This window comes from Sturnus vulgaris, chromosome 1 (genome assembly GCF_052056855.1).
Source record: "Sturnus vulgaris isolate bStuVul1 chromosome 1, bStuVul1.hap1, whole genome shotgun sequence".
Classification (NCBI taxonomy): Eukaryota; Metazoa; Chordata; class Aves; order Passeriformes; family Sturnidae; genus Sturnus; species Sturnus vulgaris.
In genome coordinates, this window is record NC_142243.1 from 127,853,467 (window position 1) to 127,867,872 (window position 14,406).

Here is a 14,406-nt window from a genome sequence, read left to right on the forward strand (position 1 = left end):
ACGCTGCCCAGACAAGTGGTGAAACCACCACCTCTAGAAGTGTTAGAAAAATTTGTAGATGTGGCACTTAAGGATATTGTTTACTGGTGAAGATGGCAGTGCTGAGTTAACAGTTGGACTCAATGATCATGGAGATCTTTTTCAACCTTAATAATTCTATGATTCTGTCTGCACTGTACCCCTTGTTTCAGTGTTATGAGAGGGCAAAGGTAGGAAATTAGTTTTCTTCTGTTTATTTGGTCTAAGGTTTTCTTTAGCCAGTGGGATAGGAAACAATCAAACCACTGTGCACATGGCTGTAGTTCCAGGTAAAAAGGCACTTTGGCTTTCCTTTTGGTTTTCTTTCTATATGTTAAAAAAAACCACAAAAACCTTCAAAAAAGAAATTACAATATTTAACCTATAAACAGGTTAAAGCTTTTGTAGCCTGTTCTAAACAAATGTTGCTGTACCATATAAAGACTTGCAGAGCTTGGGCAGCAACCTGACCCACCAGCCAGCTGTGATCTAACAGAATTGTTCCCCATTTCTGCACTGATGCCATCTTATCCAAGTACCTCTCAGATGAAGGCAAGGAAAGGGATGTGTGAGCTGTGGCAGCCTGGAACTGGCTCTGTGGTACCCTGCTTCTTTAGAGATACCTCCTCTCCCCTCACAGGACTGAGACATCTCTGTACTTGTCATAAAAGGCAGAAGGAGCTACACCATCCATCACTGCTCATGTGGCCTGCTCCAGCAGAAAGATGAGATGTCTGTGGATTTGGGTAATACATGCTTAAGACAGTATGTGTTTTGCTGAATTTTGTGCAGTTTTCTGAATAACATACATATAAAAGAAACACATTGTCACTGGAGAGTCACTGCAGACAAACAAGGCATTCTATCTTAACAAATCTCATTTCATTCCAACATTTGGGGAAAATATTTTAAGATTAAACAGGCTTTCTCTTGCAATTCAGTGGTATGAATAGCAAATTTCATTTTCCGTCAGCACACCTGCTAGGCACTATGCAAATCACAAATGACTGTGCAGAATTCAGGCTTGGACATATCAGAAATCAAAAGAAGTGTTCTCTGATAACAAAAGCTCCAAAAAGATCTAGGAAATACCATAGCATGATTCTTTGTGTGTTGTTCAAACACCCACTATATTTATCTTAAATATATTTAATGAAAACTAAGACCTACTCTTGGCCAACTACACTGAAACAGCTTCCTTCAATTTTTATGAACCACCAAAGAAAATTTACTAACATGCACTGGAAATGGGAGCTCTGATTAAAGCAAAGAATAATCTCCAGTTCCTCATGCAGATGGAGATAAAAGCTTGATGTACTGTAATAGATATTAAACTCAGTATCAGCAGTAAAACAGCCTGCATTGCAGCTTGGAAATCAGAAACCCTTGATGTTGTTCTGTGTGAAACACCATCCTAGAAGAAGCACCATGACAGCAAGCTTTGGACTTTTTCCATGGAAAATCAACGTTCCTTTGGAATAGTATGATGGACTCTGAAATTCTTTATACAAGAATACGAACACATTCAGTTAACCTACAGCAGCTCAGTTAACCACCTTCAAATCTAAAGGCAAAGAGCTAGAAAGATGAGTGAATAAAAGTGGAGTAAGAATTAGATACAATGTGCTTATTGTCTTTTATTGATCTCATTTTTTACATGACTAAGCAGACACAAAATTTTCATTTATTTCCTGAGGAAGCATTTAATTTATGCAATTTGTCAGACCACAAAGTGCATCTCTTTGCAGTAAATTTACTCCTTTTGCTTTGTTTGCTTGCTCTCTGCAAGTCCCAAGAGCACTGCATCAGCTTCCAGCAATGTTGTATCACTGGCTGCCCCCAAAAACCTGGATGTCAGTTCAAGATCCAGCAGTCTCAGGCGTACCCGGGTTCCTCTCCGATATTTTCTGTGAAGAAAAGGGGAGAGGGGGAAGAAGGTAAGTTTTGTTAAACATTGGTCTTGCATTTCCTAAGGCTCTCTCCTCTCTGCAGATCTCAGCCCCACAGAAAACAAAGGGCAGCAATGAAGTCCAGTGCTTCTGTAATATCAGCACTAAAACTGCTGCGACACACTCCGTACCACCACAGAGCCAGTCCTGCTGATACAATCCTGCCCATCGAGGAACAAACACCACCAGATCCCACTGTGGGAATGCAGACTCTACAAAAAAGCAGTTTATTATATGGGAAACTGCTTGTGTCTTCCATCAAAATGTTTTACTGTATCATCTGCTATCATGCCAATAATTATCTGCAGGACAACGTATCATCAAAGGGGAGGAAAAGTCACCATTAGATCACTGGTGACATTGCTATTATCAGAAAGTACAATGCCAGCTAACTATGGTTTATATTTCCAACCCTGGGCCGCAGGCAAGGAACTTTTCTTGTCTTATCCCCTCATCCAAAGAGTGGGCATCATCTGCAAGTTTTTTATTACATATAATTAAAAAGAAACCCCACAACTATTGTAATGAAACTTTCTGCCTACAGGCTTGGGTTTTATTGTTTTATGCTCTCTTTTTTTCTTTCTTTTTCTTTTTAAGTCAGAAGATGTGAGGGTTCAACGTGTTTTTAAAACATACCCCATGTAAAGATGGCCATGCCAAATTAGTGAAGATTTTTAAAATATGAGCAGGTTTTATAATGCACCTGGAGAGCTACTGATCGAAATCCAGCAATAAAATTGAGAACGATTCTTCTTTTCAAAGTTCAAGTTGAATTTTTTTTTCCCTAGTCAAAACACAAAGAGCTGAAGATGCAGCAAGTCTGATTACCTTGAGCAAAAGCAAGAGAAAGTTTGACACATTCCACAGTTACCAACAGAAAAAAATATAATAGTGAAATCTGGTTGCACCATTTCCACCTTGCTCATTTTCACCTCCATCTTGGACAACCTTCTCTGTACAGCTTGTTTGCTAGCATGCAGCAAAACTGAACTAGATTTCAACTTTCTTCAGCTCATCAAACCAAGATTCATTTGGAAAATTAAACATCTTAAGAAAAGGTCCTGGACTTGCATTTATGGTGGGTTTTGGTTTTGTTTTATTTTGTTGTCATTTTTTGTCAGTGCTATCTTACATTCATTTCCCTTGCCTCTTGGTTAATCCTGGGTAATACTCGGCTATGATCCAGACTGCAAAGGAAGAGCATTTGATACTTCCACCCTGAGCAGGTATATGGGTACATAGGATACTCAGTCAGCAAGAGTTCTGCCAACACTCATCCCAATGAATCCTACGATGATCTGCATGAGTCCAGTGGAAATAACACACATTTTCTTAAAAAAACATAAAAGTGAAGGCCCTCACCAGTCCAAAATGCAAATAACTACTGCTGCAGTGAAGAGAATGGCACAGCTACCAAAGACAGAACACAGTTTATGTTTGGTTGTTACCTAAATAGCTGGAAGGGATCAATTCTGTCCTTTTCTCTATGAAATATGTGCATTTCAAAACAGAACACTTTCAGAACTGATAAGAATTATTTATAAAACCTAACGTGCAGCATTTCAGTGTTGCTGAAATCAAAAGACAATGCATAAGACCTTAAAGTAGTTGATATCTTCCAGGATTTGTTAGGCTTATTGAGAAAAGAGGTCCCCAAAAAGGTTTTGGGATAAGAAGGAGAACGAAGAGGAAAGCTCCTTATTGAAGCATCTTAAATGAAGACCAGCTGACTAGTAGTTTTAGCCATTTGGGTATATGGGAATATACAAAAATTCCGTAGCATTAACCAAATCTTCATCTTACTGAGAGCTGTTGGCTAGATGGGTTGCCTTTGCCTCTAACCATGAAGTTACCCTGATCTCTAACAGTATCTTCAGCATAAAATATCAGACTTTACTGCCTTTATCAATGTGTGTGTGAGGGAGAGATTAGGTTTTGAGGAAGGGCAAAATAAGAGGGAGAGAAGGAAATGTGAGAGGGAGAAACGGTCTGTGGAAACAGAAAAGGAGCAGATACCTTTTAATGAGAAAATAGGAGCCTTGGAAAGACAGAAAAGAAGGGATAAATGTAAAGCATGTGACAAAAAAGCACTGAAAGCAAAGGCAAATTGTATAAAAATCTAGGCAACTACACTATATACAATAGAGCCAAGAAGAGGAAAACATCACTGAAAAGACTGCATAAAACTATTAAAACCTGACACTAAACTCAGATCTTTGAACTACTGCACTCTGTGCTGCTTTAAAAAATCTTAGTAAAACTTAAGACTACCACTACTGGTTCTGTAACAAATCTTAAAGACCAGTCATCCCTCTGCCTTTTTCTTCTCTTTCCTCCTACAGGAAAAGCAGCTCACCAGTGACCTAGAGCAGGAAGCTGCTGAGAAAACTACCTTCAGGGTCCAACACATTTCTACAGAGATTGAACTGAATGAGGTTCAAATTGAATTAGAAGTCCTTTCTCTATTTGACAGCACACAGTGGGAGAGATATTGAGCTCCCTCTTTGTAACTGAAATACAAAATATTACTTTCATCACGCATCAGTTCCTTTTGGGCGGTTGCTTGACTACAGTGATGTTTTACAAGTGAATAGATTAAACCAATTTTTTTCTAATCAACCCTTTAAAAGTATTATTAATAACCAGGGAAGTCCATATGGAAAATCTGTGAAGGAACTGTACTTCTCATTATTAATGCATCTAATTTTATAGAAAATAAACAAATAAAAAAATAATCTTAATCACAACTCCCCCAATTTTAGTACTGCTTACTGTAAAGTCTGCAGAGAACTTTGCTCCAATTTCCAGACATGACTTTAGCATATATTTGTAATGCAAAACCCAAGCAATTGTATTTTTGTAAGAAGAATCACAATCTTCAATGCTGCTTCAGTAACTGGAAGAGATTCCAGATACTTTAATCATACTTAATTATTAAAGAAGCTTTTCCAGTCATAGCACATCTGCTTACAAAAAGATCACGATGAACATCTCTTTGAGGAGCTGACACAACTGCCAATTTATATTAATATAAACATTTCGGTTTGTGACAGATGCTCCCTACAGCTAAAACACTTCAAGAGTATGTGGATGATGTAGAAAAAGCAGAAACATGAACACAACATGCAGTGGTGGTCTATCCACCACATTTTAGAGCAAAAGGAAATTATAGGTTGCTCTATGCATAGCAATCATAGTCTATCCACAAGGGTATTTATTTATCCTTAAAACAGATAAAACTATTCTATGGTTAAAGGAGAAGCTTGAAGCAGGACCTAGAAACAAAGTAGGCATTTTATTATTTTCAGGAATAGTGGCCTAGGAGACACAGGACACCAGTGTAAAAGGAAAGAAACCATCTACTTCACTTTGCAAAAGGACTCACTTTATTTTTAAGTAACAATGCTGGTATTCAAGATCATCTTATCCCATGACCATCAGCAGGTACCACTGACCTTCACCCAACCCCCAAACACTGCGTTTCTCAAGGATCCATGTGTTTTCCTCCTACCACTTCCTATTGCCAGGTAAAAGTATTAAATTCACTGAGAAGTAGACAAAAGTGTTTAGTAACATACATAAATGAAGGTATAAGAATTTCTCTAGAACTTAGAGAAATTATTTTGCAAGTAGACTCAAAGCTTGATCCACTTCCACAGAATTTATTTACAACAGCTATGCACTTTTTGGGAATTTTGAATGGAAGGACCCCACCTAACACCCACATTCAGAGGTGGAATCCAGTGGCTGCTGTTGCTGAGCCATGACCCTTTCTCAAGTCAGTGTCCAGAGCACCCACTGAAGCACCACCAGAAACCTGTGCCTGAATGTCAGCTAAGAAACAGTGTCCCAAAAAACTTCCTCTGTCTTAAATGTGTACCTGCAGGCTTCTCTCCAACTCTTCTGGAGTGGGCACAGCACTAGGTACAAGGTGTACCTTCCCTCAAATATCCACTTCCAGAAGATGATGTTTAGTTAAGTTAGAGGCAACCCAAATAACTGCTTCAGTGCTCTTTGTAATTTTTGAACTGTCATGGAGAAGTAGTAGAAAAGAAGCAAAATGAAAATCCTTTTTCTTATCTAAACCGTAAGTCTGTGCAATCACACATCACCAATGTAACACAGAATGTAAGAGCACAGAGAAAGCACACAGCACAGCCTGGCTAATTGTGCTAAAATTTTTTTTAAATAAATGCAAAAATGAAAGTTTATGTCCTGTAACTACATTAAAAATAGGGCCTATTATCTTTGCATGCAAATATCAAACTATTGTGTCTGAACTTAAAAAACTAGGTCTTCTCTTTACTAATTATATGAGTAGAACAGTGAGCACTTTCAGACTCAAGCAACTTGGAAGCTTCCTTCTGACTGTCTATATCACTTTTATTGCAATTTGGTCTCTATGTTGATCCTTTCACTTCTGCACTGAAGCTTTAAATCCCTCAAAATCTTAATGGCAAATTAAAGGGTTTTGCCAAAACTCCCCAAACTCTTCAGTCAAGATTTTAAACTTGTCATTTTAAAGTAATTTTACTATATGAAAGATATATGAAGAAACAAAAAACCCCAGTATTTTTACATAATAAAACTGGAAGGGGAGGATATGGAATGACATATTTCAACTCCAATAATTAAGAATGCTGGGGGTGGGGGGGGTGGGGGTGGGGGAACGGTTTTTTTTAGCTTAAAAGTCATTCCAGGTTACAGTAAAAGATCTACAAATGGAGTTGCCTTGGAAAGCGATGAGCTTTGAAAGAAGGAGACTACAACTAAAAATGAGGATCCTAATTATACCAATTTTGGCCAAGAAAATGGGACAGTAGTTTTGCAGGTGTGCAATTTCACATGCAAAGGAAGCATCCTTATTACTAAATGGCATTAAGAACTTTATTCAAACACTAAATTATAGGTGTAGACATTAAAGCATTTTGTTAAACTATCCAGTATTTAAAACTGCATGTGATCACAAATTAGCAAGCAGTCCCTTTGCTATTAAAACTACTGAAGTTATTAGTTTAAAATTTAAGGCACCAAAGCTTCTATTCTTGGAAACATAGATACAAAAATAAAAATGCAATTACAGAAATGGCTGAGTCTCACTGGGTCTTGACTGGTATTTCCCACCCATTTCTAAAGTGCATTCACAGATACCTTCTATTTCATACTATAAAAATATAGGGCTGATATTTTGAGACAAGCAGAATATTTTGGCTCATATACTCTCTACTTTGTTAAGGGTTTTCAGTCTCCATTGCCTCCTTTAGGAACAGTAACCTGTTCAATACAAAGATGAATGAACTTGCTAGGGCTGGCTAGGACCATTCTCATCCACTGTCCATTCTTCCATGCCCTCTGAGCCACCTCTCAGGAATGTGCATTTCTGAAAGGAGTAGCAAGGCAACTCTTAAACCAGGGGTTTAATTCCTACGCTGAGGGTGTAACTTAGAGAATTTAATTTGATTTTTTTTCACACTTTTTGCATCATTATTTTTTAATGTCCCCCAGCACAGTCCAGTGATGGCTTTCTGCAATGAAAGGAATCCCTGGATTATCTTCCATACAAAATCAATTAATATAAAACACTCCAAAGACACGGTTAGAGTTGAGCCATGGTACTCTCAGTGAATGCTATCAGAAGAGTTGATGCCTTTCATTTTTGCACTGTGAGAATTTCGAAGTGTGTTTTTCAGATCCATTATTCAAGAGGTTTTGTTTCAGTGCCTTAGCACAGTACAGAACAGTTTACAAAATTCGAAACCATTTCACTTTCTCTTTTTTTTTTAATTATGCGAAAGACAACACATTATCAACCTCAGAAAAAATGCAAGAGTGGCAAAGGTAGCAAAATAAATTGACCATCACTTTCTCTCCAGAGTTTGTGTTCACCATTCTTACCACCATTCAAATCCACTCAAAATCACTCTATAGCTCCTCATTAGTAATACTGAAATGATAAAGCATCCCCAGAAGCAAACCCACCTCTAACTAACTGCAGCCAGCAGCAAAGCAGTGCAACTGGTGTGGAACAAAGCTGTGGTTTGAACAACCCATCTTGTTTCTAAAAAAATGTTTTGAAGCATTCCCAGATGCTGCCTGAGCCCTCCCTGGCCTTAACTTGATCAGCAAAGGGACACCCTACAACAGCTGGCTTAAGGAGCACAGTTCTGTATGAGTTCTGTACAGGTCACCCTCTGATGCCCCACAGTGAAGGAGCTCTACAAAAGCACAACACTTCCCAGAAGCTTCTCCCTCACTGCCAGTATACACAGAATTCTTGTTCAGAGAAAATATGGATGAAAAAATTAGACCGCTGTCAAGTTGAAGGCAGCGGATTTCTATGTAAAAATCTACATCTTGTGAAATGGCTTTTTGTAGCAAGGCACACATGGCACATGTAGTGATGGGGACAGCAATCCTGCATCCAGCAGGTCCAGACAGAAGTCATAACACACCTCCTCCCCCTCAGAATGAGCTCCTAGGCAATGCTGGGGCAAAAAGGCCAACTCCCAGTTTTGTACATTGCAGTGATGGAAAAAAGTGGCAGCAGAAAAGTCCCGTGAATTTTGCACAGAGTAGAACAACAGTGGAAGAGACACTGAGAGAGCATGATCATGGAGTAGTATCCTGCTGACTGCCTTTCTTTAAAGGCTGTTAAAGAGAGGACAAGGAACATGCAGAAAAATGGATAACCATGTAAAGATCTTGATCTGTTATTAAAAAGATTGAGCTGTCTATAGAGAAAGAAAATACTGGTATTAAAAGTGCTTAAATCTGTCTGGGAAAAGCATGTAATAAATTGGAAAGTGAAGTCCAACTAATGCAGATGAAAATGACAATTTGCAAATAATATCGATGAACCAACAGGAAAAAACTCCAAGCCCTGAGACTTTTCAGCCATTGATGGCTTCAACTGAAGAGATGTCAAAATAGATGTGATAGTTCAGTTCAGGATAACCTGCTGAAATGTCATGTCTCATGATACAGCAAAGTTCTGAGAGATGACCTGAAGGTCCCTTTTGACTTAAATTTTATTCATCCATTATTTATTACCACAGCATCCAGTCATTCAAATAAGGGATGGATGCTCAAAATAGGATTTTCAAAGCATCTCTGTTCTTTGCAATCAAACACTTCACAAAAATGCTTCACGGATGCTGGATACATTCTGTCAGAAAATGAAATCTCGCTCCTTGTGAGTCATCAACCCATTAACACTTCAGGTGTATTTGTTTCCTACTCCATTTGTTTTCCTCTTTCCTTGAACTAAGAAAGCAAACACGCTCTCATTTCTTCTGAGCAGTTACTGCTTGTGACATCTGCTTCATAATTTTTCAGAATATTTTTGTTCCTTGTGCCAAATCCATACTTCCACAAGGAAACAGGCTATACTCTGCTAGATAGATAAAATCCTCTCCTATTCTTGGAAGCATTTAGCAGAATGCTTTAAGAGTGTGTGAAATGATCAACTTAAGCAACAGCCATTGTCACCTAGTCTTTTGGAACAACAGTGCATAAGCAGATCCTATGGTAAACATCCTTAAAACCAGCAGGTTTTATGCACCTGAGGAAGTCCAAAGCTAAACCTCACTTTACAATGACTACCATCTAAAGCAGAAATTGGAAATGAATACACAGGGTCTGGGCATATTAGCTACATGCTGATGTGAAAAACACCCTGAAGCATTTGAAACTCCCCCTGGACAACTGGAGCTTACAGAAGTGCTAATGTCACTGCATCTATGGACACCTGGGGGGAAAAAAACTACTAAACAGATTGGTACAAGCAGCAGGGTTTGAGAGTCCACCCCATCGTTAGGGGGTAAAATAATATCTCTAGTTATGCTTATGGAGCTGTTCAAAGTCATAATATATTGGTCAAGCCATGGCAGCTTCATTCTGTGGGACTCAAGTGCAGGGACCTTGTCACCCTTCCCTGTGTCTTCACTGTTGGCAGTAGAGATGCCAGAAAGCTGACTGAACGTGACACAGACATAGCTGAAAGAAACACATAAGTTTTTATTCCTATTGCTAAAAGAAGGCAAGCACAAAGCCTGACAAGAATCGTTTTATAATTGTCACAGAAAAGCATCAAACAAGCCATTGTGAAGACATCTGTCAAGCTCTGTTATTACCATTATATCAATAATCAATGGCATTTTGTGTGTGTGACAGCAAAAGAATACAGTCAAAGGTGTCAAATATTTAAATCTAATTCTGTTCCAGTCTGGACATTTAGAGTCTCGGTAGAATTTCTTACTTAAGAATCACTTCTAAAAAGTAACCTGATTGTCCTCAATTCAAACAAAACCCAAGCACCCAATATTTAATTACTAGAACAAGCAAAAAAAAAATCTTGCTGCAACTTTTGCTACAGTATCTGCAAAAATCAATTTACATTCACTTTTAGTACAGGATCATTCCCTTTTTTAGGGAAGGAATCCACACAATAATCTGTATTTTAAAATGTACTTCATATCCCATCAAAGATGAATGCTGTAACCTTTTCTCCATGGCACAGAGAGGTAAGCTTTGACAAATGAAACTTGCAAGAGGTGGCTCCTGTCATCTTAAGAACTTGTATCAGATATAGTCATGTCATCATACAGTAATTTATGCCAATTGCTTTCTCAGTCTACAATGTAAAGCATATCCTTTAATGTGAGAGCAAAACAAAAGAAAATAGAAATTTTAATTTTTTTCCACTGCTTAAACTATGAAATTAACTATTTTGATTAAAATATTGCTTTGTAACTTATAAAACGTTAAGAAATCAAGACTATACATTTAAATATATATAAAAAATTAATCAATTATTTTACAAAACACTAAAAAACTCCATAGCCCTTTATGCTTACAGACACCAGAAGCCAGGGAAACTGCTTAAAAGACGAAAGATAAAGGTACCCAAGCGGAAAAAAAAACAAAAAACCAAACTCACGTGAAGTATGCTCTAGCTCACATTCTTCTCTCCATCTTTCCACAAAAAAAACACTACTGTAATTCCTACCCCTTCTGTTTTCCATGCCGAGACCTTGGCTCAGTCAGGTATTTTTCATGAAAATAGTCCTAAACCTTCAGCCCTCCACAGTTCAAATTCACTTTTCACAATACTGTCTTCGTTTTCTTCACAGATGTGGTCTCGATCTTACTCCCTTTCCACACTTACTCCATTCCCTAAACCATAACTTCTCTGGGCTCTCACTGTCTCCCTGAGATCTTAGATCAGGCATTTCCAGTCTTCTTTTTCTATTACACAGAAAACTATTAGACATATTTTTTTGCCCCCTCTTACTGCCTGTTCACTCATTGTAATCCCAGCCCATTTATCCAGCCAACCTCACTTTCTTTTCAGTTTTTTACTCCATCATAACTTTCTCTCTCACCAGTACCAACTAAGTTCAGTTGTATTCCTTATCTTGCAGTGCTTCTCAGTTTTCTCACTCAGCTGATTCCAATCCCCTCACACCAGCCATCCTGGCAGTTCTCTTATAAGGGATTAAAAATAGTACATTTTGATAATTCAGACGTGGTTCTTTATCAAAATTCAAATCAGACTCCTCCCTTATTACTTGGGTAATGATATTGGAACAGTGACAATGAATTTAAAAACCTGCCCAGCTTTGGTGCTCAACCCTTCAAGCGTTTTACAGCTTGGAGTGGCTGTGACACAGGAGAATCCTCAGCAAATGAGAATAATTCACATACTGTCAGCAGGTTTTTACAGACACATCATCTAACCCTGCTCTGACGCTCCCATCTGCACTGATGGAAAGTACTGTCCATGGCCTTTATTTGTATTTAAACCTCATCACAGACATAAACTGGATTTATTCTTTTCTTGAGAGAACTGGATGCAGAAGACGCACAGAGACAGCTAAAATGGCTGTTCCAGTGGCAGCAAGTACTGGTAACCATGTTAATGTAAGAGCTGGCATACAAAGACAGACAGAAAATAGAGCTTCTGAACAGCTGAAGCAGATACCTGAATTCTCAGCTGCAAGTGAATGCAACAGGAGAGATGCAAGAGGTGCTAAAGATGAGGGAAGGCTGGGCACCAATGGTTTGGGGTCTCAGAGGAATAATGGGCAGAGAGAGAGGTCTGGAGGAGATACAGGTAAAGTACAACTTTGGAGAATGTGGGTGAGATCTGTAGAGAGAATTGATGGGCCTGAGCGAAAAGGATGAAGAACTGGATGGAGTCTAAGCCAAGAGGAGCCAGAGGTACCACATGGTTCCACTTTATCAATCAGCTAAGGCCAAGAGAGGACTGCTCTTTCCCAAAGGACTGCTGAAAAGTGCCAGCTTCTTCCCTGAGCCTCCTTATTCCCTAGTCTTTCCTCAACTCTCCTTGTGGCTGTTGGTGCCTGAACAAAGCACTGCCTTGTCACATCTGTCCTCTGGCTTTCTCAGTCACTCTTACTGTTCACTGTGGTAAAAGTCAAGTCATATTTACATAACAGTTGGTCTGTAAGATGCAGCATATGCATATTGCTCAGGCAACTGCAAAACACTCAGCTAAAAATGTCTGACAGTATGGTCTGAAAAAGCTAAAAGAGGATAAAATGGGATCTGGCAGAGAAAAAGTACCCCTGTAACAAAAAAATATAAATCTAACTATTTCCAGTGCTCTTAAACCATCTTGAAGCATCACCAAGTGTGCACATCTGGAACATACGCCTGCATTTCTACACCAGAGAACATTACCCAACATTTTAAAGTATATCAAACAATTTTTATTGAAGTTTCAATTCCTTGTTAGCATCCATTTATATGAATGCCTCAAGAACCATCTCAGCTTACATTATAAGGGAACAATACAGACTAACACTGAACAGACTTTTTGAGGAAAAAGAGTTCATGGTGCTCCTGTAAAAGGAACATTTTCAGATTTGGTCAGGAACATTTCCTTGCAAGCTAACACTTGCGTTATTCATTCTAATGGCTTTCACAGTTAATAAAAGTCTATTCAGAGACAACATGAAAATCTTGTTGGGGAATGGTGCCTTAAAAATGCAACCAGTTTGACACTGTCAGTTTGATTTTCCAGATGTGGTTGAGAGGAGTGTGAAGCACGGGGAAGGTTCAGTCCTCTGCAGAATGCTACGCACTTGCCTTTGAGAGGAACAAATATTTGATGGCTCCACTTTCTGCTAAAAAATCCTAACATGTTAATAGATCTTTATCAGAGCTGGGAGAGGGACAGTGTTCAAATGTATTTCAGATTTTTAAAATGTGTCCTCCACGAAACTGTGAAATGGATAAGGAAAACATAAAAATTAAGAACCTGGTGGGTCTAGGCAAAGCAATACCAGTGAGAAAGGTCACCTGACAAGCCACTCACCTGCTGCACAAAATGATGTCAGGAGTGAGCTCAGATTGACATGGGCAGCTTTTAGAAATGCTAAATGGAGGTGAGAACCATCCAAAAGAGCATGAAAGAAGGTACTACTAGACTATTAAGATAAGATACTAGAAATTACAAAGGTTGACCTAATTCTATAATGCTTGAGGTTAAGGAAATATGGACTATAAGTGAATATAACTATAAAAAGGAACTTTTCAGAAAATTTAGTTTTGGAGGCAATAAAGAAGAAATTAACAGTTGGATAAATAAAAACAATATGCAGGCAAAAATGGCAGTTGCAGGTGGGAAGTAGAAAAGGAGAGGCCTCCAGGGAAAGCTGCTGGGTACCATATCAGAACGTGTCCTAGGATCCTAACACCAAAGACAGCAGAAGGGTAGGAAGGGTTTCTAAAGGGAATTCTGTTTAAGGGACACTGACAGTGAAACAGGAGCACGCTTACAATTTTAAAGGGGGGAATGAAAGAAGAGGGAAAAGCTTAAAGTAAGTACAGTCTATCCAATTCAGTAAAACTGGAGAGACAAACAAGAAACAGGCCTCAAGGACGAAAAAAGCTTATTTAAGAATAGTAAAAAGTAGGTGTAATCATGATAGCAGATCTGCATTTAGTATGTGGAGTACACCTGGATATGAACTAGCAACAACTGTTGTGACACTACAAAGACAAGAGCCATCTTCCTGATCTACTCGTTTGGCTTATGCCTTCTTCTATAACCACTTTACTGTCTTCTGCTCAATAGAGAACCACTGCTAAGTTCTTATTGAACACAACACACACACATGGACTGAGAAAAAATACCAAATAAGGCTGCGGGGCTTTTTCCCTAGATGTGGAAAGGTGAAAGAGCTACAGAAACTTAAGTTACTACATCTTTCTCCACAATGAGAAAATCTGAGATAGATAAAGGTACTCAGGGGAAAGATGAAGGAATAGAGATTCTGTCATTAGTAGAAGCAACTGAGAAATAAAAGAATTAATGATTATTATACAGTCAGGTAACTTTCCCAACTACAGTCCCACCTCCAAATTCTTCCTAGAAGCAGCTTCTTCAAGGAATTTTTCATCTATAAGGTCT

At 38.6% G+C, this 14,406-nt stretch overlaps 1 protein-coding gene across 1 annotated transcript in view; it reads right to left on the bottom strand.

Moving 5' to 3' along the window:
- Nucleotides 1-1,630: 1,630 nt before the first annotated feature.
- Nucleotides 1,631-14,406, bottom strand: part of MRPS28 (mitochondrial ribosomal protein S28) — an 80,559-nt gene continuing 67,783 nt past the window's right edge. Inside the window, exon 3 of the mRNA XM_014870711.2 lies at nucleotides 1,631-1,925. Within this exon, the coding sequence (XP_014726197.1) occupies nucleotides 1,772-1,925 (154 nt within the window). The 3' untranslated portion in view covers nucleotides 1,631-1,771. The remainder of the gene's footprint in view (nucleotides 1,926-14,406) is intronic.